Genomic DNA, 25,389 nt, shown 5'->3' with positions numbered 1-25,389 from the left:
AAAATGAAATGAAGCGAGAAGAGAAGTGTAAAGAAAAAAGAGGAAAAAGAAATGAACAAAGCCTCCAACAAATATGGGATTATGTGAAAAGACAAAATCTACGTCTGATTGGTGTGCCTGAAAGTGAGGGGGAAAATGGAACCAAGTTGGAAAACACTCTGCAGGATATCATCCAGGAGACTTCCCCAACCTAGCAAGGCAGGCCAACATTCAAATTCAGGAAATACAGGGAACACCACAAAGATACTCCTCGAGAAGAGCAACTCCAAGACACGTAATTGTCAGATTCACCAAAGTTGAAATGAAGGAAAAAATATTAACGGCAGCCAGAGAGGAAGGTCGGGTTATACACAAAGGGAAGCCCATCAGACTAACAGCAGATCTCTCGGCAGAAACTCTACAAGCAAGAAGAGAGTGGGGGCCAATATTCAACATTATTAAAAGAATTTTCAACCCAGAATTTCATATCCAGCCAAACTAAGTTTCATAAGTGAAGGAGAAATAAAATCCTTTACAAAAAAGCAAATGCTGAGAGATTTTGTCACCACCAGGCCTGCCCTACAAGAGACCCTGAAGGAAACACTAAACATGGAAAGGAACAACTGGTACCAGCCACTACAAAAACATGCCAAAATGTAAAGATTATCAATGCTAGGAAGAAACTACATCAACTAACGAGCAAAATAACCAGCTAATATCATAATGACAGGATCAAGTTCACACATAACAATATTAACCTTAAATGTAAATGGACTAAATGGTCCAACTAAAAGACACAGACTGGCAAATTGGATAAAGAGTCAAGACCCATCAGTTTGCTGTATTCAGGAGACCCATCTCACATGCAGAGACACATATAGGTTCAAAATAAAGGGATGGAGGAAGATCTACCAAGCAAATGGAAAAAAAAAAAAGCAGGGGTTGCAATACTAGTCTCTCATAAAACAGACTTTAAACCATCAAAGATCAAAAGAGACAAAGAAGGCCATTATATAATGGTAAAGGGATCAATTCAACAGGAAGAGCTAACTATCCTAAATATATATGCACCCAATACAGGAGCACCCAGATTCATAAAACAAGTCCCTAGAGACTTACAAAAAGACTTAGACTCCCATACAATAATAATGGGAGACTTCAACACCCCACTGTCAACATTAGACAGATCAACGAGACAGAAAGTTAACAAGCATATCCAGGAATTGAACTCAACTCTGCACCAACTGGACCTAATAGACATCTACAGAACTCTTCACCCCAAATCAACAGAATATACATTCTTAGCACCACATTGCACTTATTCCAAAACTGACCACATAGTTGGAAGTAAAGCACTCCTCAGCAAATGTAAAAGAACAGAGATTATAACAAACTGTCTCTAAGACCACAGTGCAATCAAACTAGAACTCAGGACTAAGAAACTCAATCAAAATTGCTCAACTACATGGAAACTGAACAACCTGCTCCTGAATGACTACTGGGTACATAACGAAATGAAGGCAGAAATAAAGATGTTCTTTGAAACCAATGAGAACAAAGACACAACATACCAGAATCTCTGGGACACATTTAAAGCAGTGTGTAGAGGGAAATTTACAGCACTAAATGCCCACAAGAGAAAGCAGGAAAGATCTAAAACTGACACCCTAACATCACAATTAAAAGAACTAGAGTAGAGCAAACACATTCAAAAGATAGCAGAAGGCAAGAAATAACTAAGATCAGAGCAGAACTGAAGGAGATAGACACACAAAAAATCCTCCAAAAAATCAATGAATCCAGGAGCTGGTTTTTTGAAAGATCAACAAAATTGATAAACCGCTAGCAAGACTAATGAAGAAAAGAGAGAAGAAACAAATAGACGCAATAAAAAATGATAAAGGGGATATCACCACCAACCCCACAGAAATACAAACTACCATCAGAGAATACTATAAATATCTCTATGCAAATAAACTAGAAAACCTAGAAGAAATGGATAATTTCCTGGACACTTACACTCTCCCAAGACTAAACCAGGAATAAAGTTGAATCCCTGAACAGACCAATAGCAGGCTCTGAAACTGAGGCAATAATTAAGAGCCTACCAACCAAAAAAAGTCCAGGACCAGATGGATTCACAGCCAAATTCTACCAGAGGTACAAGGAGGAGCTGGTACCATTCCTTCTGAAACTATTCCCATCAATAGAAAAAGAGGGACTCCTCCCTAACTTATTTTATGAGGCCAGCATCATCCTGATACCAAAGCCTGGCAGAGACACAACAAAAAAAGAGAATTTTAGACCAATATCCCTGATGAACATCAATGCAAAAACCCTCAATAAAATACTGGCAAACCGAATCCAGCAGCACATCAAAAAGCTTATCCACCATGATCAAGTGGGCTTCATCCCTGGGATGCAAGGCTGGTTCAACATATGCAAATCAATAAACATAATCCAGCATATAAACAGAACCAAAGACAAAAACCACATGATTATCTCAATACATGTAGAAAAGGCCTTTGACAAAATTCAGCAGCCCTTCAAGCTAAAAACTCTCAATAAATTCGGTATTGATGGAACCTATGTCAAAACGATAAGAGCAATTCATGACACCTGCAGCCAATTAAGCCGACTGAGTTCCTTTCCTCATGGGGGCCCAGTGTGCAATGGCTGCAAACAGCAGCTTGCCTGGTAGTGATGCAGCCTGTTTGTTGTATGGGTTGCTCTAAGGGACATTGGAGACAGACCTTTCAGATGGATGTTCATGTTTCTGACCTTGCACTACCCCAGTGTAGGCTCCAAACAGGCATGCGAGGTGCCATTGGAAAGCCCCAGGGCACTGTGGCCAGGGTTCACATTGGCCAAGTTATGTCCATCCGCACCAAGCTGCAGAACAAGGAGCATGTGATTGAGGCCCTGTGCAGGGCCAAGTTCAAGCTCCCCAGCCGCCAGAAGATCCACATCTCAAAGAAGTGAGGCTTCACCAAGTTCAATGCCAATGAATTTGAAGACACGGTGGCTGAGAAGCGGCTCATCCCAGATGGGTCAAGTACGTTCCCAATCGTGGCGCTCTGGACAAGTGGCAGGCCCTGCACTCATGAGGGCTTCCACTGTGTTGCCCCCTCTTAATACTCACCAATAAATTCTACTTCCTGCCCACCTAAAAAAAAAAAATGCCTTCACTTCAATTACCCCTCTTTCTTACGTACTTTGTTATTTTAGTTTTATCCTGATTCCCTCAATAAATATTATTAGTATATTAAAAAAAAAAAAAAGAGCAATTCATGACAAACCCACAGCCAATATCATACTGAACAGGCAAAAACTGGAAGCATTCCCTTTGAAAACTGGCACAAGACAGGGATGCCCTCTCTCACCACTCCTATTCAACATAGTGTTGGAAGTTCTGGCTAGGGCAATCAGGCAAGAGAAAGAAATAAAGGGTATTCAGTTAGGAAAAGAAGAAGTCAAATTGTCCCGGTTTGCAGATGACATGATTGTATATTTAGAAAACCCCATTGTCTCAGCCCAAAATCTCCTTAAGCTGATAAGCAACTTCAGCAAAGTCTCAGGATACAAAATTAACGGGCAAAAATCACAAGCATTCTTATACACCAGTAAGAGACAAAGAGAGAGCCAAGTCATGAATGAACTCCCATTCACAATAGCTTCAAAGAGAATAAAATACCTAGGAATCCAACTTACAAGGGATGTAAAGGACCTCTTCAGGGAGAACTACAAACCACTGCTCAGGAAAATAAAAGAGGGCACAAACAAATGGAAGAACATTCCGTGCTCATGGACAGGAAGAATCACTATTGTGAAAATGGACATACTGCCCAAGGTAATTTATAGATTCAGTGCCATCCCCATCAAGCTACCAATGACTTTCTTCACAGAATTGGAAAAAACGGCTTTAATGTTCATATGGAACCAAAAAAGAGCCCGCATTGCCAAGACAATCCTAAGTCAAAAGAACAAAGCTGGAGGCATCACGCTACCTGACTTCAAACTATACTACAAGGCTACAGTAACCAAAACAGTATGGTACTGGTACCAAAACAGAGATATAGACCAATGGAAAGAATAGAACCCTCAGAAATAACATCACACATCTACAGCCATCTGATCTTTGACAAACCTGAGAAAAACAAGAAATGGGGAAAGGATTCCCTATTTAATAAATGGTGCTGGGAAAATTGGCTAGCCATAAGTAGAAAGCTGAAACTGGATCCTTTCCTTACTCCTTATATGAAAATTAATTTAAGATGGATTAGAGACATAAAAGTTAGACCTAACACCATAAAATCCCTAGAAGAAAACCTAGGTAATACCACTCAGGACATAGGCATGGGCAAAAACTTCATGTCTAAAACTCCAAAAGCAACGGCAACAAAAGCCAAAATTGACAAATGGGATCTAATTAAACTAAAGAGCTTCTGCACAGCAAAAGAAACTACCATCAGAGTGAGCAGGCAACCTACAGAATGGGAGAAAATTTTTGCAATCTACTCATCTGACAAAGGGCTAATATCCAGAATCTACAAAGAACTCAAACAAATTTACAAGAAAAAAACAAACAACCCCATCCAAAAGTGGGCAAAGGATATGAACACACATTTCTCAAAAGAAGACATTCATACAGCCAACAGACACATGAAAAAATGCTCATCATCACTGGCCATCAGAGAAATGCAAATCAAAACCACAATGAGATACCATCTCACACCAGTTAGAATGGCAATCATTAAAAAGTCAGGAAATAACAGGTGCTGGAGAGGATGTGGAGAAACAGGAACACTTTTACACTGTTGGTGGGATTGTAAACTAGTTCAACCATTGTGGAAAAGAGTATGGCGATTCCTCAAGGATCTAGAACTAGAAATACCATATGACCCAGCCATCCCATTACTGGGTATATACCCAAAGGATTATAAATCATGCTGCTGTAAAGACACAAGCACATGTATATTTATTGTGGCACTATTCACAATAGCAAAGACTTGGAATCAACCCAAATGTCCATCAGTGACAGACGGGATTAAGAAAATGTGGCACATATACACCATGGAATACTATGCAGCCATAAAAAAGGATGAGTTCATGTCCTTTGTAGGGACATGGATGCAGCTGGAAACCATCATTCTCAGCAAACTATTTCAAGAACAGAAAACTAAATACTGCATGTTCTCACTCATAGGTGGGAATTGAACAATGAGATCACTTGGACACAGGAAGGGGAACATCATACACCAGGGCCTATTGGTGGGGAGGGGGGAGGAGGGAGGGGGGATGGGGGAGGGGGAGGGGTCGCATTGGGAGTTATACCTGATGTAAATGACGAGTTGATGGGTGCTGACGAGTTGATGGGTGCAGCACACCAACGTGGCACACGTATACATATGTAACAAACCTGCACGTTGTGCACATGTTCCCTAGAACTTAAAGTATAATAAAAAAAAGTTTTTTCCAACTGATAAACATAAATTGAACAAAATATCTTATACAAAAGGTAATTTGACTTTTTAAATATGTAATAGACAATAGTTAACTTTTTAAAATAAAGTTGCTACTTTCAATTAGTTAAAAAACATTACCTTCAGATAGTGGGTCAGGTTTAAATTCCAGGCCTCAAGCATTCTACTACCCCAGAAATGTCCTTTCTTGTCCACTGAAGTTCTTTCTTTGGGGGCACTGAATCATGATAGCTGTAGCTTCATTTATGTGAAAGCTTTAATTGGGTCTTCACAGCAGCATTTTCTGTGTAATGAGAAGGTATTTAATGTATATTTTATTTTTCCACACATAAAGAAATGCATTAGATTTTGTTATGAAGGTTTTATTTTAAAATAACCATTATCAGCCTGGTGTGGTAGAACCATCAATTGACTCAGTTGAAAAGAACTAAAGACAAGGACTGACTTTACAGATAACTGCATGTATCTTGGGACAGATGACAATCTCTCTGTGCCTGTTTCCTTGTCTAAAATGAGGGATTTGGAATATTTAAATTCTCACATATTATAACTACCACTGAAACAAAGATGTCTTGCAAATTACATTTTCATCATGAAAATATTTACTATTACAGCATCTTTGGGAGCCACAAGAAGCTTGAAAATAAAAGCTCTTTTCCCTACACCCTACCTCCCAAACCCTAGAATTGACTGGTTTATTTCTTAAGGAAGAAGTACTACAATTAGATAAAGAGAGCAGAAAAGAAAAAAGAAAATATTAAACATGGAGCCTAAAGTTAATGATTGGATTTCAGAAAACACAGTAAAGCATTACATTTTGCTGGCAAATTGTTTTCTAGAATGTTTTGTTATCACATTTAAAAAGTGGATTTTATCTTATACCAAAAGTAAAGATTGGAAAGCATCTGTAAAATTAGTAGCTCAGTGTTTTTATTTTAGGAAGAAAAGGCTTTTTGTTGTTTTTATACAGTGAATGTATGGCAGAGGGGTAGAGATGATTCAGGTTGTTGTCTTATCTCTTTCAAGGACCATACTTGGGCCATTGCTGTTGTTATCTTATTCAACAGCAATTCTATCAGTTCAAAATTTTGGAGGTAATTTCTTATGTGTAATACACGAAAAAAAAAAAAGGTCTTAACATTCAATCATGTCGTTGAGTATCCTTCATAGACTTCTGTGTATTAAAACATTATTGTTAAAACCAGTAATCTGAGAATAAATCCCCAAACAGGATAATTAAAGAGAAAGCAGCTTGAAGTTGAGTTTAATTCCAGATATCTTGGTTAAGATCCTAAGATGTAAAACATCTTTAAATCTATTCATTATCAGCGCCAGATCTTAACTACATTAAAAAATATTGCTCGGCTGGGTGCCAGTAGCTCACACCTGTAATCCCAGCACTTTGAGAGGCCAAGGTGGGCAGATCACGAAGTCAAGAGATGGAGACCATCCTGGCCAACATGGGGAAACCCCATCTCTACTAAAAATACAAAAAAAAAAATTAGCTAGGTGTGGTGGTGTGTGCCTGTAGTCCTAGATACTAGGGAGGTTGAGGCAGGAAAATTGCTTGAACCTGGGAGGCGCAGGTTACAGGGAGCCAAGATCGCACCACTACACTCCAGCCTGGCGACAGAGCGAGACTCTGTTTCAAAAATCAATCAATAAATGAACAAATATTGCTCAAAAGTACTTCAGAAAATAAAATTTACCTCATCTTTTAGAGGTAGGTAAACGACATTCCTTTTATAGTAGGTACAAAATTACTACGAATTGGTGACAAAAATGAAATCAAGACTTATTCACAAATATTTTAATAGGATAATTTATTTTTAAAGGATCAGTTTTTAAAGTTATGCTAAACATCGAAATTTTAAATGTATGCCAATATAGATAAACGACCTACATTAATTTTTAAATTTTCTGCTGGATGCAGTGGCTTATGCCTGCAATCCCAGCACTTTGGGAGGCTAAGGTGGGTGGATCTTGAGGTCAGGAGTTGGGAGGCCAGCCTGGCAAACATAGTGAAATCCCATCTCTACTTAAAAAAAAAAAACAAAAAACAGGCCAGGTGTGGTGGCTCATGCCTGTAATCCCAGCACTTTGGGAGGCTGATCAGATGGATCAGAAGGTCAGGAAATCGAGACCATCCTGGCCACATGATGAAACCCTGTGTCTACTAAAAATACAAAAATTAGCTGGGCGTGGTTGCATGTGCCTGTAATCCCAGCTACTTGGAAGGCTGAGGCAGGAGAATAGCTTGAACCAGAGAGTCACAGGTTGCAGTGAGCCAAGATGCACCACTGCACTCCAGCCTGGCAACAGAGCCAGACTCAATCTCAAAAAGAAAACAACAACAACAAAAAAATACGAAAATCAGCCAGGAGTGGTGGCAGGAGCCTGTAATCCCAGCTATTGAGGAGGCTGAAGCATGGATCACTTGAACCCAGAGGCAGAGGTTGCAGTGAGATGAGATCATGCCACTACACTTCAGCCTGGGCAACAGAGCAAGACTCCATCTCAGCCAGTGCAGTGGCTCACGCCTGTAATCCCAGCACTTTGGGAGGCCGAGGTGGGAAGATCACGAGATCAGGGGATCGAGACCATCCTGGCCAACATGGTGAAACCCCATTTCTACTAAAATACAAAAAATTAGCCGGGCGTGGTGGCAGGTGCCTGTAGTCTCAGCTACTCGGGAAGCTGAGGCAGGAGAATCACTTCAACTCAGGAGACCAAGGTTGTAGTGAGCCGAGATGGCCCCACTGCACAGCCTGGCGACAGAGGGAGACTCTGAAAAAAAACCAAAAAACCACAACAAAAAACATCCCTCCATCTCAAAAAAAAAAAAAAAAAAAGCACTTTTTAATTTTCAGGGAAAAAAAAATCTAAGGCTGGTGTTCACAATGTCAATTTTATTTATGGTTTGTTCTCCCTATAAGCTTTCCTGTAATCCATTTCTACCCATTTTTTACTTTGCACAAACTTCTTTTTACCTCTTTGCTCTTTGAGAGATTTTTTTTTTTTTTGAAATCGAGTTTTGCTCTTTTCACCCAGGCTGGAGTGAAATGGCGCTATCTTTGCTCACTGCAAACTCCACCTCCCGGGTTCAAGCGATTCTCCTGCCTCAGTCTCCCGAGTAGCTCGGATTATAGGCAGCCGCCACCACGCCTGGCTAATTTTTGTATTTTTAGTAGAGACGGGGTTTCACCATGTGGGCCGGGCTGGTCTTGAACTCCTGACCTCAGCTGATCTGCCTGCCTCAGCCTCCCAACGTCCTGGAATTAGGCTGCTCTTTGAGAGCTTTACAAATTTATTTAATCCTTACAATGACTCTGAGGTAGATCTTTTTTGTCTCTGTAGACAAGAAAACTGGAACTGACAAGAAACTTGCTTAAGATCAGAGTGCATTAGGTTTGGATTCATAACCAAACTGGAAAAAAAGAAAAACACAAAAAACAATTAGGACTCCAAAGCCCTACAGAGTCTTTAGTATCCTACCATATTGTGGCATTATATGGATATAAAACTAAGAGAAATGTATTTTCCAAACTGTGGTTCTCCAGATAACAATGTGTCTCCATGAAGACCATATAGTAAATACATCTCATAAATAATGATCACCAACCGAAAGCTTGCAATTAATGTTCCAAGTAAAGAAAAAGACTCAAAGTAAAAGCATCAGCTATCCCAGGTACTGCTTGGAGGCAACACCAAACATGACACATAAATCATTGTTGAAAAAAACCGTAAAACATAATGCTGGGTATTTACTTATATTTAATGCTAAAACTAATCTTTCCTTAACTAAAGGTCTCCGTCAAATGAAAAATGTATTTTAGTCAAGTCAGGACTTCTGTTTTGCAAACTGAAAGTCTTACATTATTAAGCATATATTCAGGTTCTTTATTTTCCTGATCTTAATTTTCAATTCAAATTAAGATCAAACTATATTGACTCTGTCAGGTACTGTATATTCTCATTTTGATAAATTCCAAATTAATGATAAAAAATGAATTAACCTGATCAATTATATTTTATATATATTTTAACCAATGATATATTATCAGTAAGTACAGATTCAATGGCAAGATTTCATTAAGAAAGCGTTTCAAGCTTCAGGTGCCCACGACTTATTTAATGTGTAAATCCTCACCACTACAATAACCACATAGTTAAACGACCATTACTTCCATTAGCAAGCTCAAGCCTAGTAAGTGATCTCCTGGACTTCAGCACAGAGGTTTTCTAATTTTATTCCTCCACTCAATGTGGCTATTCTCCCTTACCCATTCACGCTGGCAAAGCTTCTAGTTAAACTGGAATTGGTAACTATTATGATAATAATTTAACATATACTGAGTGCTTCCCATGCCACAGTTAATTCTTACACTTGATAAAAGTGTGGCACAGAAAGGTTAATCTAGTAGCAGAGGCAGGATTTGAACCCAGGAATTCTGGTTCCAGGGCCCGCATTCCGAGCTACAAAGGTGAGTAAACTGAAGAGTCCTACTTTTATTGTCATTGCTCTCTAATAAAAATTATTTTTTTCTTCCAATTGTTTAAATCTCTTCTCATTCTCTATTCAAATATTAGGAGTTCATTTAAATATTAGGCGTCTACCTTACAGTACATCTTTAAACAACGTAAAAAAGGAAAGCTTTAGTTGTCTTCACCTGCACACATACCGCTCTGCCCACAAATTTTGCAATCCAGTTCTGCCTGATTCTAAACTGCTTGTCTCTTGAAGCGAATGCCTTAAAAAGTGACATTGGGATCAGGATAGTTATCTCCATCCATCCTCCCTCAGAAACACAACTATATTATTCTTGGGAATATTGAGAACAAGACATAGGCCTTTGGGTAACTTCAGGACAAAAAAGGCAAAAAGTCGGGGAGAAGGTGTGGGAGGATGATTTTCCCCTTCTAAACATAACGTATAAAAGAGCTCAGAAAGAGAAAAAGAACCCTAAAAAGCAAGGTGCGGGTAGGCGTGAGGGACCACACATTGGGCGCTCCCCCCAAAGGGTCCCGCTCCTTCTCCGCGGCGATGGCGCATCCTTGGGCTCAGCAACCCTCCTCAAGACACCTAACCTCCTCCTTCTCCAGCCTGTCCCTCTGGGGCCTGCGAGCCCCGTCCCAGGCCGGGGGTCGGAAGCCCTGCCATGTAGGACCCCGAAAAGGCTCCCCAGCTTGGCGCGGAAGGCACCGCCAGTGACCGGCTACGGCTGGGGGCGGGGGCCGGCAGTTGCTCGGAGCTTCAGCGGGTCAGGAGGTGACGGGAGGAGGAGGAGGCAGGAGGAAGACAGGGGGGGTTGGGAGGTAGCATCTGGTAGGTCTGCGCAGACAGCGCTGCCAAACCTCTGACTCCTCCAGTCCTGCCGCCGCCGCTAGCCCCACAAGGCGAGATGGGAAGTCCGCCGGAGCAAAGGGGAGAAAATTCAAAACGAGTCTACTCAACCTCGTCTTGGCTCCGAGGCCCCGCCATGGAGACCAGCATAATGCGCAGGCGCACCCCACCGGGAACGCGCAGCGCAGTCCCACGAGAGTAAGACCACTGTCGGCCACCGTCGACCGTTTCCTCTCCCATTGGTTATTTTTTTCGTATTTCCGCCTCTTTCCTCTCTCTAAAACCCGCAGTTAGAGGCGAGACTTAGGAAAAACCTCTGCCGAGTGAGACTCTGGTTGACAATATGTATGAGAAAAAAAAAAAAAACTGGCAAGGCGTTAGTCAAGAAAAACTGAAGACAGAGGAAATTTGATATCTGGCTGGAATCTGGAGGATTTAATGCAAATAAGATATTCTGAGGGCAGCGTGGCAATAAAAGACTACAATTCCCAGTGGTCACAGCGTTTGAGAAGCGATGCTTTCTGAGACTTGTAGTAACTAGGAGATGTGTTTGAACTACTCAGGCTCAGGACAGCCTCTTGAAAAAAAAATTTTTATTAATAAAGCGGATTTCAGTGAGATATTTTTCCTAATCGATAACAGGCCCACATGTATGGGAAGAATTCTAACAATGATTAAAGGGACATGCTACCTTTAAGAATATGCTTTTCTAATCGATGACTCCTAAATCTAGGAGTAGGTAGTCGATGTTTGTGGTCTGGCCGTCTGTAGAAGGGCAGCCTCGTGCTTTCTGCGGAGGAGACCGGAGAAGAGAAAGCAGAGTCCGGGCTTAGACTGCAGCTCTTCGCTTACCTGTGCAGTCTAATTTTGAGCTGCCTCTTTGTAGTCCTACAAGACAGGAGCTCCCTGTTGTGGATCTGCTAACCGACGTTTCCGTGGACAAGTCGTGTGTGTAGTCGCCATGGCTCAGCTCCAAACACGTTTCTACACTGATAACACGAAGTAAGTAAGCGTTCCACCCTTCGCTCCCTTCCCCATTTCCTTTCCGACCACCCCTTTGGTATGACCTTGCGGATCCCTGGTTGTTTCTGCTGTCATCCCCACCCTTTTTTCTGAGATTACCTCCTTTCTAACCGGCTTCGCAGATTCTATATAATTTGAATTGTGAGTGTGGAGGAGACTGAAGGGCTTCAGGTTTGCTTTCTCAATGAAACATTTTATATGTGTAATTTAAAATGAACAGTGGGCCTTGTCGTTATAGGGTGTCTGCTAGTGGTAGTTCACAGTTTTTGAAAACACGTCTTTTTTTTTTTTTTTTTAAGTAGGTAATAGAAGATGCTCTTCTAAACCAGGTTAGAAAGTGGAGCTTTGGCCATGGGGTTATGGTAGAGTTGGTTTTTGATAAGTATGAAGTCGATTTAGTTACTGATTTATTTTTATATATGTATATACTATAAATATATACTTTATCATGTATTTGTGTATAAGTCGCATTAATATATAAACGTAAACATATTTACCATTTTTATATATCTATATAGGTATATAAACATTTTAACCAGTGGTCTCAAGGTCTATTAGCACTCATTCGAAAACTAATTATATGCTGCCTTGTGGTATATATTGCATTGTTAGTTTTCTTTGTGTTTGCCTGGTCTCTTCCAACTATATTGGAAGTCTCTTGAGGGCAGGGACTATATATTAAGCTTCTTAGATTGGCTGAGTCAACAAAAAATGTCAAATTTTTCAGTGAAAATGATAATACATATTTGTTGTGTTAATAAGCTAAAGTTAGCCATAAACTAGGAGACTCCCACCTGAGTTATACCTGTGGTTTTGTTTGTAGCTTTATGAGGGGAGCTAGTAAATAATCTTCTCTCCTCTTGTATTGTTGCTGAAAGTATACGTAAATCGTATATCATCAATGCACCTGAATAGATGTACTTACATACAGAGCCTTAATACTTCTCTAGGAATGTGGTGATGCATTAACATAACCACTGTGTATTTTAATTGAAAGTAGGTTTTTTTTGTTTTTCTTAAAATAACATTTTTTGAAATATTTGAGGCTTTGTTTGTTTTGGTTTTTTTGGAGACAGAGTCTCACTCTGTTGCCCAGGCTGGACTGCAGTGGAGGGATCTTGGCTCACTGCAACCTCCATCTCCCGGGCTCAAACAGTCTTCCCACCTCAGCCTCCCGAGTAGCTGGAATTACAGGCATGTACCACCAAGCCTGGCTAATTTTTGTGTTTTTAGTAGAGCCAGGAATTTGCATTGGTGGCCATGCTGGTCTCGAACTCCTGGCCTCAAGCGATCCGCCCACCTCGGTCTCCCAAACTCCTGGAATTACAGGCATGACCCACTGCGTCCAGCCTTGAGATAATTGTTGATTGACATGAAGTTGTAAGAGATAATAGGCCACAGTGCTTTAACCCCTGAAATGAATGGATACATGTCATATATGTGTTTGAATTTAGGCCCTCCAAAAGGTTAAAAAACGTAGAAATTAAAATTCTTTGCAGGGCGCTGTGGCTCATGTCTGTAATCCCAGCAGTTTGGGAGGCCGAGGAAGGCAAACTGCTTATCTCAGAAGTTTGAGACTAGCCTAAGCAACATGGTGAATCAGGAGTTTGAGACCAGCCTGAGCAACATGGTGAAACCCCGTCTCTACCAAAACTACAAAAACTTAGCCAGGCATGGTGGTGCCTACCTGTGGTCTCAGCTACTTAAGAGGCTGAGGTGGGAGGATCGCTTGAGCCTAAGAGGCAGAGGTTGCAGTGAGCCAGGATCAGTTCAACTGTACTCCAGCCTGGCGAACATAGTAAAACTCTGTCTCAAAAAAATAAATAAATAAATAAAATTCTTGCTTTTTCTTTTTGCTTAATATTTTGGTCAGTAAAATGGTGTGGTGGGGGGCTAATTGTCACACACACAAGAATATACATATATGTGAATTATATACATAAATGTATAGCTATAGCCTTATTGCTTAAAGTGTGGTTTGAGAATCATCAGCACCATATTTGCAGAGTTGTGCAACCATCGCCACAGTCAATTTTAGAACATTTTTCATCATCCTTGAGCTGTTTATTAAATAATACCCCCAACTCTAGGCAACCACTGATCTGCTTTCTAGCTCTGTAACTTTATCTCTTCTGGACATTTTGTATAAATGGAATTATATAGTGATCTTTTGTGACTGGCTTCTTTCACTTACTATGATTTTTAAAAAATGGTGTAACTATGTCATAGTATATGTTAGCACTTCATTCCTTTTTATGGCCAAATAATAGGCCATTAAATGGATGTACCATGTTTTTCCATTCATCAGCTGGTGGGCATTTAGGTTGTTTATACCTTTTATCTATTATGAATAGTTGTTATGTGAACACTCATGTACAAGTTTTCGTGTGGATGTATGTTTTCATTTCTCTTGCATATATACTTAGAAGTGGAGTTTTTGGGTCAGATGTAATTCCATGTTTGAGTTTTTGAGGAACTGCCAGACTGTTTTTCAAACCAACTGCACCATTTTACATTACTGCCAGCAATAATCAGGGTTCCAGTTGCTCCCTATTTTCACTGACACTTGTTATTAGCTGTCTTTTTAATTATAGCACCCTAGTGGATGTGAAATTATATTTCCTTGTGTTTGATTGGCATTTCCCAGATGACTAGTGATGAGCGTTTTCATGTCCCTATTTGGCCATTTAAAAATTGTGTTGTCTTTTTATTATTGAGTTGTAAGTGTGCTTAATATAGTTTAGATACAAGTTCCTTATCAGACACGTGATTTGCTAATATTTTCTCACAGTCTCTCTTATAAGAGTCTCCTAATCTGCCACCTGTCATGTGTTCCTCTTTTTCAGTGTCCACTGTGCAGCCAGAAAGATCTAACTAAATAAAATCTGATATTTCTAATTTGCACTGCTATGATAGTTCTTCATTGCCCGCAAAAAAGAAGTGAAAATGATTTCACATGATATTTGAAGCACTCCATGTGTATCTCTTTAGCCTTTGGTCACTTTAGAGCAAAATCAGACTTTCTGGAAATGGCTGGTTGGGCAGTTTAACAACTCCTAGCTATTGTTTTGATGTTCTCTCTGCTTTCCTGCACACTGCTTCTTCCAGCCTACCCTTCCCTCACGTGGCAAAAGAGAAGAAAACACTTCTCTTTTGAGACAGGGTCTTTCTGTGTCACCCAGGCTGGAGTGCAGTGCAGTGGTGTGATCTCAGCTCACCACAACCTCCACCTCCTGGGCTCAGGCAGTCCTCCCATCTCAGCCTCCCAAGTAGCTGGGACTACAGGCACATGACACCACGCCTGGCTAATCACTTTTCTAAATGTAGCTTAACAGTTATCTTTTTTGTGCATCCTTTCAGGGCCTGCTCCCCTGCCCTCCTTTTCTCTGGTTAAAATGACCTGTGATGTCTTTGTTCTGTTTATACATGTCACCTAATGACATTGTTCTTATATGACTTCATTCTATTTGATTACCAGACTTCAACCTCTTCTTAGAACAGAGATCATGTTTTAATTCATTTTTGTTTACAACATGTAGCAAAATGTCTGGAATTTATTTACCCAATAAATGTATGTTGAATTCGTAAAAGCATATTTGTTCAAATATCTGTAGACTTGATCTTGACATATCATTTCCTTTTTATAGATATGCTGTAGATGATGTTCCCTTCTCAATCCCTGCCGCCTCTGAAATTGCTGACCTTAGTAACATCATCAATAAACTACTAAAGGACAGAAATGGTGGGTATATATGCTTAGGAGAGGACACAATGCCACTGATTACTCTAAAATGCATTACGTTTTTAGTTCCTTTTTTGGCCTATGATACTGTATGAATTTTGTAATGGTAAAATTTGTAACTTATAAAGTACAGGTTCTTCTGCTGGATAATACTGTAAATACTGCTTTGAAAGAAAAGTTTTCAGAAAAAAATGTTTCTGTTTAACCTGTTTTTAAGGCAATGTGGATATATGGTGGTTGTAGTTAAGGAATAAAGATTTTGGTATAAAGTTGTAATATAGAGGTAATCAAGACATTGATTGTTCTACAGAGGACTGAGTTATGTAGGCATAAAGCAAGCGTTTTAGTGCTTAGGCCCCACCTGCTAGTGAAGCACAAAGCAAAATGACAATATCAGTATTTGAGTGTTTAGTGTAATATCAAAATGCCAGTATGAATACCAGTATTTTATTTTTTGTGTCCAGAATTCATTTAAAAAAAGGGTATAACAAAACACGCAAGAACATAAAACATTTAAAAGATACAAATATTAAATATATACTGTGGTACTAATATATTTGCCCATTAAGTTAATATGAACAATGTATGTAAAAATATAAATGAAATCAGATTGGCTATGAGTTAATAATTGTTGAAGTTTGTAATCCCAGCACTTTGGGAGGCTGAGGTGGGTAGATCACAGGGTCAGGAGTTTGAGATCAGCCTGACCAACATGGTGAAACCCCGTCTCAACCTAAAAATACAAAAATCAGCTGGGCATGGTGGCACATGCCTGTAATCCCAGCTACTCGAGAGGCTGAGGCAGGAGAATTGCTTGAACCCGGGAGGCGGAGGTTGCAGTGAGCCAAGATCGTGCCATTGCACTCCAGCCTGGGTGACAGAGGGAATCTCAAAAAAAAAAAAGAAAAAGAAAAAATTGTTAAAGTTTGTATTATTTTCTGTATCTCATTGTCGTTTTGATTGATATTTCTGAATTTTTCCATAGGTATTAAATTTTCTATAATAAAATATTTTTTAAAAAGTAAAGAAACATTGTGTAAGATAGAGAAAATTTAAACATGAAACATTAAGCAATTCTCCTGCCTCAGCCTCCAGAGTAGCTGAGATTACAGGTGCCCGCTACCACGCCTGGCTAATTTTTTGTATTTTTAGTAGAAATGGGGTTTTACCACGTTGGCGAGCCTGGTCTCAAACTCCTGACCTCAGATGATCCACCCTCCTGGGCCTCCCAAAGTGCTGGGATTACATGTGTGAGCCACCATGCTAGCCAGAGGCAAGTGTATTTTTATGCAGACGTTTCCAATGCTGCAGAGCTCTTCTGACTCTACCCTAGTTGGAGGAATGGGGAGGTAAGAGTTATACGCTAATGTGTAGTATTTTCCCCATCTTCGTCTTCAAATAATCACATAAGTTTTTTGTGAAATTTGAGATGATGTTTTCAAGCAACTTTATTGGCTTGGGGTGGGGGAGGAGGGGACAGGGTTTACAATATTTTTATTGCTAGCAAGTTACCGTTCAGTATTCAATATTCAAGTATATTTACATAGCATTTCCTGTTGATTCTTGTCTTTATTTTCATCATGAATATATAGAGATTCTGATGCATAGTTACCTTTATAAATTTCAAAACTGTTATGTAGTCTATTTGTTGAAAAAGTCTTTGAACTAAAATAAGAAATATTCTTTTTAATTTTTGTAGGTACATGGTAGGTGTATCTATTTATGGGGTACATTACATATTTTGATACAGGCATATAAGGTGTAATAATCACGTCAGGGTAAATGAGGTATCCATTACCTCAAGCATTTATCCTTTGTGTTACAAACAATCCAGTTATACTCTTTGTTATTTTTAAATGTATAATTAAATTATTGACTATGGTCACCCAGTTGTGCTGTCAAATACTAGATCTTATTTATACTTTCAATTTTTTGTACCCATTAACCATCCATTCTCACTTGCCTCTCATTTCCCCCACTACCGTTCTCAGCGTCTGGTAACTATCCTTCTACTCTGTATCTCCATGAGTTCAATTGTTTTAATTTTTAGCTCCCACAAATAAGTGAGAATATGCAAAGTTTGTTTTCTGTGCCTGGCCTATATCACTGAACATAATGACCTCCAGTTCTACCCATGTTGCTGCAAATGACAGGATTTCATTCTTTTTTATGGCTGAATAGTACTCCATTATGTAGAAGTACTAATATCCTGATTTCTTTACCTTTGAGTATATACCTAGCAGTGCTATTGCTGGATCATATGGTAGCTCTATTTTTAGTTTTTTCAAGAATCTCCAAACTGTTCTCCATAGTGGTTGTACTAATTTACATCCCCACGAAGGTTTATGAGGGGTCCCTTTTCTCCATATCCTCACCAGCGTTTGTTATTGCCTGACTTTTAGATAAAAGCCATTTTGGCCAGGCGCGGTGGCTCACAGCTGTAATCCCAGCACTTTGGGAGGCTGAGGTGAGTGGATCACAAAGTCATGAATTCAAGACCAGCCTGGCCAACATGGTGAAACCCCATCTCTACTAAAAATTCAAAAATTAGCTGGGTGTGGTGGCAGGTGCCTGTAATCCCAGCTACTCGGGAGGCTGAGGCAGGAGAATTGCTTGAATCCGGGAGGCGGAGGTGCAGTGAACCGAGCTCATGCCACTGCACTCCAGCCTGGGTGACAGAGCAGGACTCTGTCTTGTGGGGGGAGGGGGGAAGCCATTTTAACTGGGGTGAAATGATATCTCATTGTAGTTTTGATTTATATTTCACAGATGATCACTGATGGTGAGCACCTTTTCATATGCCTGTTTGCCATTTGAATGTTTTCTTTTGAGAAATGTATGTTCAAACCTTTTGCCCAACTTTTAATCAGATTATTACAGTTTTTCCTACAGAGTTTTTTGAGCTCCTTATGTATTCTGGTTACTAATTCCTTGTCAGATGGGTAGTTGGCAAATAATTACTCCCATTCTGTGGGTTGTCTCTTCACTTTGTTAATTGTTTCCTTTGCTGTGCTTTTTAACCTGAGGGGGATCCCATTTGTCCTTTTCTGCTTTGATTGCCTGTGCTTGTGTGGTATTACTCAAGAAATTTTTGCCCACACCACTGTCCTGGGGAGTTTCCCCAATGTTTTATTGTATTAGTTTCATAGTTTGAGGTCTTAGAAATATTTAAGTCTTTAATACCGTTTGTCCTGATTTTTGTATATGGCAAGAGATAGGGGTCTAGTTTCATTTTTTTTGCATATGGATACCTAGTTTTCCCAGCACCGTTATTGAAGAGACTGTTCCCCAGTGTAGATTTGAATTCACTGTAGATGTGTGGATTTGTTTTGGCTTCTCTATTCTGTTCCATTGGTGTATGTGTCTGTTTTTATGCCAGTACCACGCTGTTTTGGTTACTATAGGTCTGTAGTATAATTTGAAGTCAGGTAATGTGATTCCTCCAGGTGTGTTCTTTTTGCTTAAGATAGCTTTGGCTATTCTGGGTCTTTTGTGGTTCCATGTAAATTTTAGGATTTTTTTTTTTTTTCTGTGAAGTATGTCATTGGTATTTTGATAAGGATTGCATTGAATCTGTAGGTTGCTTTGGGTACTATGGACATCTTAACAATGTTAATTCTTCCAATCCACGATCCTGGAATATCTTTCATTTTTTTGTGTCCTCTTCAATTTCTTTTTTTCTTTTTCTTTTCTTTTCTTTTTCTTTTTTTTTTTTTTTGAGACGGAGTTTCACTCTTGTTGCCCAGGTTGGAGTGTAATCACATAATCTCAGCTCACTGCAACCTCCACCTCCCGGGTTCAAGCGATTCTCCTGCCTCAGCCTCCTGAGTAGCTGGGATTACAGGTGCCTGCCACCACGCCAAGCTAATTTTTGTATTTTTAGTAGAGACTTGGTTTCACCATGTTGGCCAGGCTGGTCGCGAACTCCTGACCTCAGGTGATCCACCCACCTCAGCCTCCCAAAGTTCTGGGATTACAGGCATGAGCCACTGCACGTAGCCCTCTTCGATGTCTTTCATCAGTGTTTTATAGTTTTTGTTGTAGAGATCTTTCACTTCTTTGGTTAATTCCTAGGTATTTTATTTGTGGCTACTGTAAGTAGAAATACTTTCTTGATTTCTTTTTCTGATTGTTCGCTGTTAGCAGACGGAAATGCTACTGATTTTTGTATCATGCAACTTTACTGAATTTATCAGTCCTAATTGGTTTTTGGTAAAATAAAGATTATACCAAATATAAGATTATATCATTGATTTTCCCAAATATAAGATCAAATCATCTGCAAACAAGGATAATGTGACTTCTTCCTCTCCAATTTGGATGCCCTTCCTTCCTTCCTTCCTTCCTTCCTCCCTTCCTCCCTTCCTCCCTTCCTCCCTTCCTCTCTTCTTTCCTTCCTTTCCCTTGCCTCCCCTCCCCTCCTTCCTATCTCATTGCTCTAGCTAGGACTTCCATTGCTGTGTTGAATAACAGTGGTGAAAGTGGGCATCCTTATCATGTTCCAGATGTTAAAGGAAAAGCTTTCAGTTTTTTCCCCCATTTAGTATGGGAGTCTATATATTCCAGATGTTAGAGGAAAGGCTTTCAGTTTTTTTCCCCATTTAGTATTTGACTTTTATTATGTTAAAGTATGTTTTCTATACCCAGTTTTTTGAGGGCTTTTATCATGAAAGGATGTTGGATTTTATCAAATGCTTTTTCAGCATCAATTGAAATGATCATATGCTTTTTGTCCTTCATTCTGTTGATATGATATATATATTAGGGTTCTTTAGAGGGACAGGACTAATAGAATATATGTCTATATGAAAGGGTTTGCTTTTTTGTTTGTTTGTTTGTTTCTTTGTTTTGAGACAGAGTCTTGCTCTGTCACCAGGCTAGGGTACAATGGCACGATCTCGGCTCACTGCAACCTCTGCCTCCCAGGTTCAAGCAGTTCTCCTGCTTCAGCCTCCCGAGTAGCTGGGAGTACAGGTGCGTGCCACCAAATCCGGCTGGCTAATTTTTGTATTTTTAGTAGAGACTGGGTTTCACCATGCTGGCCAGGCTGGTCTTGAACTCCTGACCTCATGAGGCTGCCCACCTTGGCCTCCCAAAATACTGGGATTATAGGCGTGAAACACTGCGCCCAGCCGAAAGGGAGTTTATCAAGGAGTATTGACTCACACAATCACAAGGTGAAGTCCCACAATAGGCTGTCTGCAAGCTGAGGAGCAAGGAAGCCAGTCCCAGTCCCAAAACCTCAAAAGTAGGGAAGCCAGCAGTACAGCCTTCAGTCTGTGGCTAAAGACCCGAGAGTCCCTGGCAAACCACTGGTCCAAGAATCCAAAAGCTGAAGAACTTGGAGTCCAATGTTTGAGGGCGGGAAGCATCCAGCACAGGAGTGAGATAAAGGCCTGAAGACTCATCCAGTCTAGTCGTTCCACATTCCTCTGCCTCCTTTTATCCTAGCCATGCCGGCAGCTGATTAGATGGTACCTACCCAGATTGAGGGTAGGTCTGCCTCTCCCATTCCACTGACTCAAATGTTCATCTCCTTTGGCATCACCCTCACAGACACATGCAGGAACAGTACTTGTATCCTTCAATCCAATGAAGTTGACACTCAGTGATAACCATCACAGTATATTACATTGATTTGTGTATGTTGAACTGTTCTTGCATCCCTGGGATAAATCTTACTTGATCATGATGATCTTTTTAATGTGTTGTTGAATTTGGTTTGCAAGTATTTTCTTGAGGAAAGAATTATTCCTGTAAGAGAAGTGCTGCAATTCCAGTATGTTACCCAAATAGTTGCTTATTTTTCTAAACATATAGACTGAACATTATTCCTTTTGTATAGACTGTTACCATATTGCAACTCCAAAAGAAATAATGAATATAAGTACAGTAGTGATTCTCAGTAGCTGTTAATCCCGATAATTAGATAAAAGACAGACAAGGAGCATTATGGTGGATGGAATCAGACTGATATAGTCTGAGCCCTAAGATGGGTCTTAATATCTTAAAAAGAGACACAATCATTGGGAGGCCGAGGTGGGTGGATCACCTGAGGTCCGGAGTTTGAGACCAGACTGACCAACATGGAGAAATCCTGTCTCTACTAAAAATACAAAATCAGCTGGGTGTGGTGCACATGCCTGTAATCGGAGGCTGAGGCAAGAGAATGGCTTGAACCCAGCAAGTGGAGGTTGCTGTGAGCCGAGGTGGCACCATTGCACTCCATCCTGAGCAACAAGAGTGAAACTCCATCTCAAAAAAAAAAAAAGAGAGAGAGAGACACACACACAACCAGATCCTATTTGCATCCTGATGGGATGTAATAGAAAATAGACAATACGGCCGGGCGCGGTGGCTCACGCCTGTAATCCCAGCACTTTGGGAGGCCGAGGCGGGCGGATCACAAGGTCAGGAAATCGAGACCACGGTGAAACCCCGTCTCTACTAAAAATACAAAAAAATTAGCCGGGCGCGGTGGCGGGCGCCTGTAGTCCCGGCTACTCTGGAGGCTGAGGCAGGAGAATGGCCTGAACCCGGGAGGCGGAGCTTACAGTGAGCCGAGATCGCGCCACTGCACTCTAGCCTGGACCACAGAGCGAGACTCCGTCTCAGAAAAAAAAAAAAAAAAAAAAATAGACAATACTGCCTATGTATATTCTTGCAAAAAAAAAAAAAAAAAAAAACCTGAAATCTAGCCAGGCATTTACCGTTTACCTCTGACTAGTTTATAGGATATTTGTGTGATAAAGAAACATGTTAAAGGACACGTTGGAGATGGAGTCAACAAAACCCAGAATGTATGAAATGTAACAAAACAGATGACCTACTTTCATCAACAAATACATGGCAAGGAGAAAAAGAAGGAGGAACTGTTAAAGATTAAAAGAAACATTAATCAAATATAATGTGTGGATTATGGATGCTGATTTTTGAAAGCTCACTGTAAAAGAACTTTGACTATTTGATAGTAGAAGGAATGATTGTTAAATTTTAAAATATTGTGACTAATTTTTTAAGTCCTTATATTTTAGAGATACATACTAAAGTATTTACAGATGAAATGATGTAATTTCTGAGATTTGCTTCAAAATAAACCAGCCGGGGAATGGAGGGAGGAATATAGATGATGTTCCATTAGTTGGTAGATGTCAAAATGGGCAATAGTGATGGGATTCATGTTATTTCTACTTTCGGATATGTTTGAAATAATAAAAGTTTTTTAAACCAAAATACACCAACAACAATAAAAAGACATTATACTAACAGAACAAAGTATTTCTGATCTTAAAAATTACAGAGAAACTCAGAGGCCACACTGGGATAATCAGTACCTGTTTGTTTTGGGAGTTCTCATATACCTCTGCCAGTATTACTTCAGATATTAAGAACAATAATTTTGTTATATATTTTCCTCAGAGTTCCACAAGCATGTGGAGTTTGATTTCCTTATTAAGGGCCAATTTCTGCGAATGCCCTTGATCAAACACATGGAACTGGAGAACATCTCATCAGTAAGTTCAAATACTTGCCTTCTGTATTTCACTTAAGGCATTATTGGCTTAAACTCCTTTTAAAATCACACTGAATCTATCTTTAGTAGCAACGATTCTTTTTAATATATTGAATATATATATTGTGTGTATATTATGTGTGTATACTGAATATATATCGTATGTATATATATATATGTATATTCCTGTATGTTCTGTTTTGAAGCCCTCTTTTTTTGTGAGAGTGTTTTATTCAAGAAATAAATGAACACATTCTTCATATATGTGGAAGAACTGGCAAGAAAGGGAATAGCAAATATGTGTGTACAAATACTGGTGCACAAAATAACTGGGCACATATAAAAACTGTGGATTAAGTTATTGTTATTTTTCCCTTCCTCCTATTTTCAGAGTTTCCTCATATTGCTTTTATGATTAAAAATATAACTTATAGTTGTTGTTTGTTTTGTGATTTTTAAAAATTGTGGTAAAATATACATAACATAAAATTTAGAGTTTTAACCATTCTCAAGTATACAATTCAGTGGCATTAAGTACATTTACAATATTGTGCAACCATCACCGTTTTCCAGAATTATTTCCTTATCCTGAACAGAAGACCTGTACCCATTAAACAATATGCTTTTATTCTTAATTTTAATGTTTTCTTATATATTCTTTTTTTTTTTTTTTCTGAGACAGAGTCTCCATCTGTTGCCCAGGCTGGAGTGCAGTGGCACAGTCTTGGCTCACTAAAACCTCTGCCTCCTGGGTGCAAGTGATTCTTGCGCCTCAGCCTCCCAAGTAGCGGAATTACAGGCATCCACCACCACGCCTGGCTAATTTTTGTATTTTCAGTAGAGATGGTGTTTCACCATGTTGGCCAGGCACGTCTTGAACTCCTGACCTCAGGTGATCCGCCCGCCTCAGCCTCCCAAAGTGCTGGGATTATGGATGTGAGCCACTGCACCTGGCCTAAGGCTTTCTTATATTCCTTTCCCCCCTATTTTCAGCATAAGTTTCACAAGGCCATTAATATTTCTTCCTTTTAAATTTTTTATTAGGAGACAGGTCTTGCTTTGTTGCCTGGGCTGGACTTGAACTCCTAGGCTCAAGCAGTCCTCCTGCCCCAGATTTCCTAATGTTAATAGGTAGGACTACAGGTGTGAGCCACCATGCCAATCTATTAATTCCTAATAATCACTCTTAGCTTACTGTTAGGTCAAATAAAGTTCTTGACTTTCTAAATGGCTCCAAATTTGCTGACTTATGAAGGGGACTAATATGAAGGATATGAAGGAGATATATTAAATTGGGGTTCTTTATCTTCATAATGTAGTATTTTAAAACTGTACCATCTGACTTGTTACTGGTTTCTCTTGTGACTAGGAAGAAGTTGTGGAAATAGAATACGTGGAGAAGTATACTGCACCCCAGCCAGAGCAATGCATGTTCCATGATGACTGGATCAGTTCAATTAAAGGGGCAGAGGAATGGTATTGCCAGATTAATGCTCTTCTCTTTTTTCATTTACCTCCTTCAGTCTTTTTAAATCCATATATAAATCTTTTTCTGTGATTTACTGTTATTTGTAAATTAATTTTGTGATCTCTGTATCAGTGGCCACGCCAAAAAGAAAGATCTTTGCACTCAGTGTCTTCAAGAAGAAACAGGTGGTTGGATGTGGTGGCTCACACCTGTAATCCCAACACTTTGGGAGGCCGAGGCGGGTGGATTACGAAGTCGGGAGATTGAGACCATCCTGGCTAGCATGGCGAAACCCCGTCTCTACTAAAAAAAATACAAAAAATTAGCTGGGTGTGGTGGCAAGTGCCTGTAGTCCCAGCTACTCGGGAGGCTGAGGCAGGAGAATGGCGTGAACCTGGGGAGTGGAGTTTGCAGTGAGCCGAGGTGGCCCCACTGTACTCTAGCCTGGGCGACAGAACAAGACTCCGTCTCAAAAAAAAAAAAAAAAAAAAAGAAGAAACAGGTATTTATTAATGGATACTCTTCTGTTCTGTTCAAGATGTAATAGTAACAATTACTGTTATCTTTTTTTTTTTTTTTTTTTTTTTTAAACAGGGTCTCCTTCTGTTGTCCAGGCTGGTTTAAAACTCCTGGGCTCAAGCAGTCCTACTGCCTCAGCCTCCTGAATAGATGGGATTTCTCTATACCCATCTATGTTTGTCTTCTGAATAAGTCATGTATCTTAGAGCACTTAATTTATTTGGTTCGATTATGTTGCTTTTAAGACCAAGGATATAGGGCCGGGCGCGGTGGCTCAAGCCTGTAATCCCAGCACTTTGGGAGGCTGAGACGGGTGGA

At 39.9% G+C, this 25,389-nt stretch overlaps 2 protein-coding genes and 1 non-coding gene across 10 annotated transcripts in view; 2 read left to right on the top strand and 1 right to left on the bottom strand.

Moving 5' to 3' along the window:
• Positions 1-10,967, bottom strand: part of CARF (calcium responsive transcription factor) — an 85,842-nt gene extending 74,875 nt beyond the window's left edge. For both annotated transcript variants that reach the window (XM_023219172.2, XM_023219166.2), the window contains exons 1-2: positions 10,918-10,967; positions 5,583-5,745 (exon numbers count right to left, since the gene is read on the bottom strand). The gene's annotated coding sequence lies outside the window, so the exon portion shown is untranslated. The remainder of the gene's footprint in view (positions 1-5,582; positions 5,746-10,917) is intronic.
• LOC111549379 lies at positions 2,599-2,732 on the top strand. Its single transcript, XR_002733711.2, has one exon. It is a non-coding gene; the product is annotated as a small nucleolar RNA SNORA70 (small nucleolar RNA).
• Positions 10,968-10,992: 25 nt separating the features above from the next.
• WDR12 (WD repeat domain 12) overlaps positions 10,993-25,389 on the top strand; it is a 33,940-nt gene continuing 19,543 nt past the window's right edge. For 2 of the 7 annotated variants that reach the window (XM_023219239.2, XM_023219181.2), the window contains exons 1-4: positions 10,993-11,808; positions 15,477-15,571; positions 22,991-23,085; positions 24,454-24,560. In XM_023219239.2, the coding sequence (XP_023075007.2) occupies positions 11,768-11,808; positions 15,477-15,571; positions 22,991-23,085; positions 24,454-24,560 (338 nt within the window). In that variant the 5' untranslated portion in view covers positions 10,993-11,767. Of the gene's footprint in view, positions 11,809-11,838; positions 12,001-15,476; positions 15,572-16,723; positions 16,921-22,990; positions 23,086-24,453; positions 24,561-25,389 lie in introns of those variants that run through there. The other 5 variants (XM_023219232.2, XM_023219221.2, XM_023219210.2 and 2 more) reach the window with 5 other exon arrangements.

This window comes from Piliocolobus tephrosceles, chromosome 11 (genome assembly GCF_002776525.5).
Source record: "Piliocolobus tephrosceles isolate RC106 chromosome 11, ASM277652v3, whole genome shotgun sequence".
Lineage (NCBI taxonomy): Eukaryota > Metazoa > Chordata > Mammalia > Primates > Cercopithecidae > Piliocolobus > Piliocolobus tephrosceles.
This window is presented reverse-complemented; position numbering and strand designations above follow the sequence as displayed.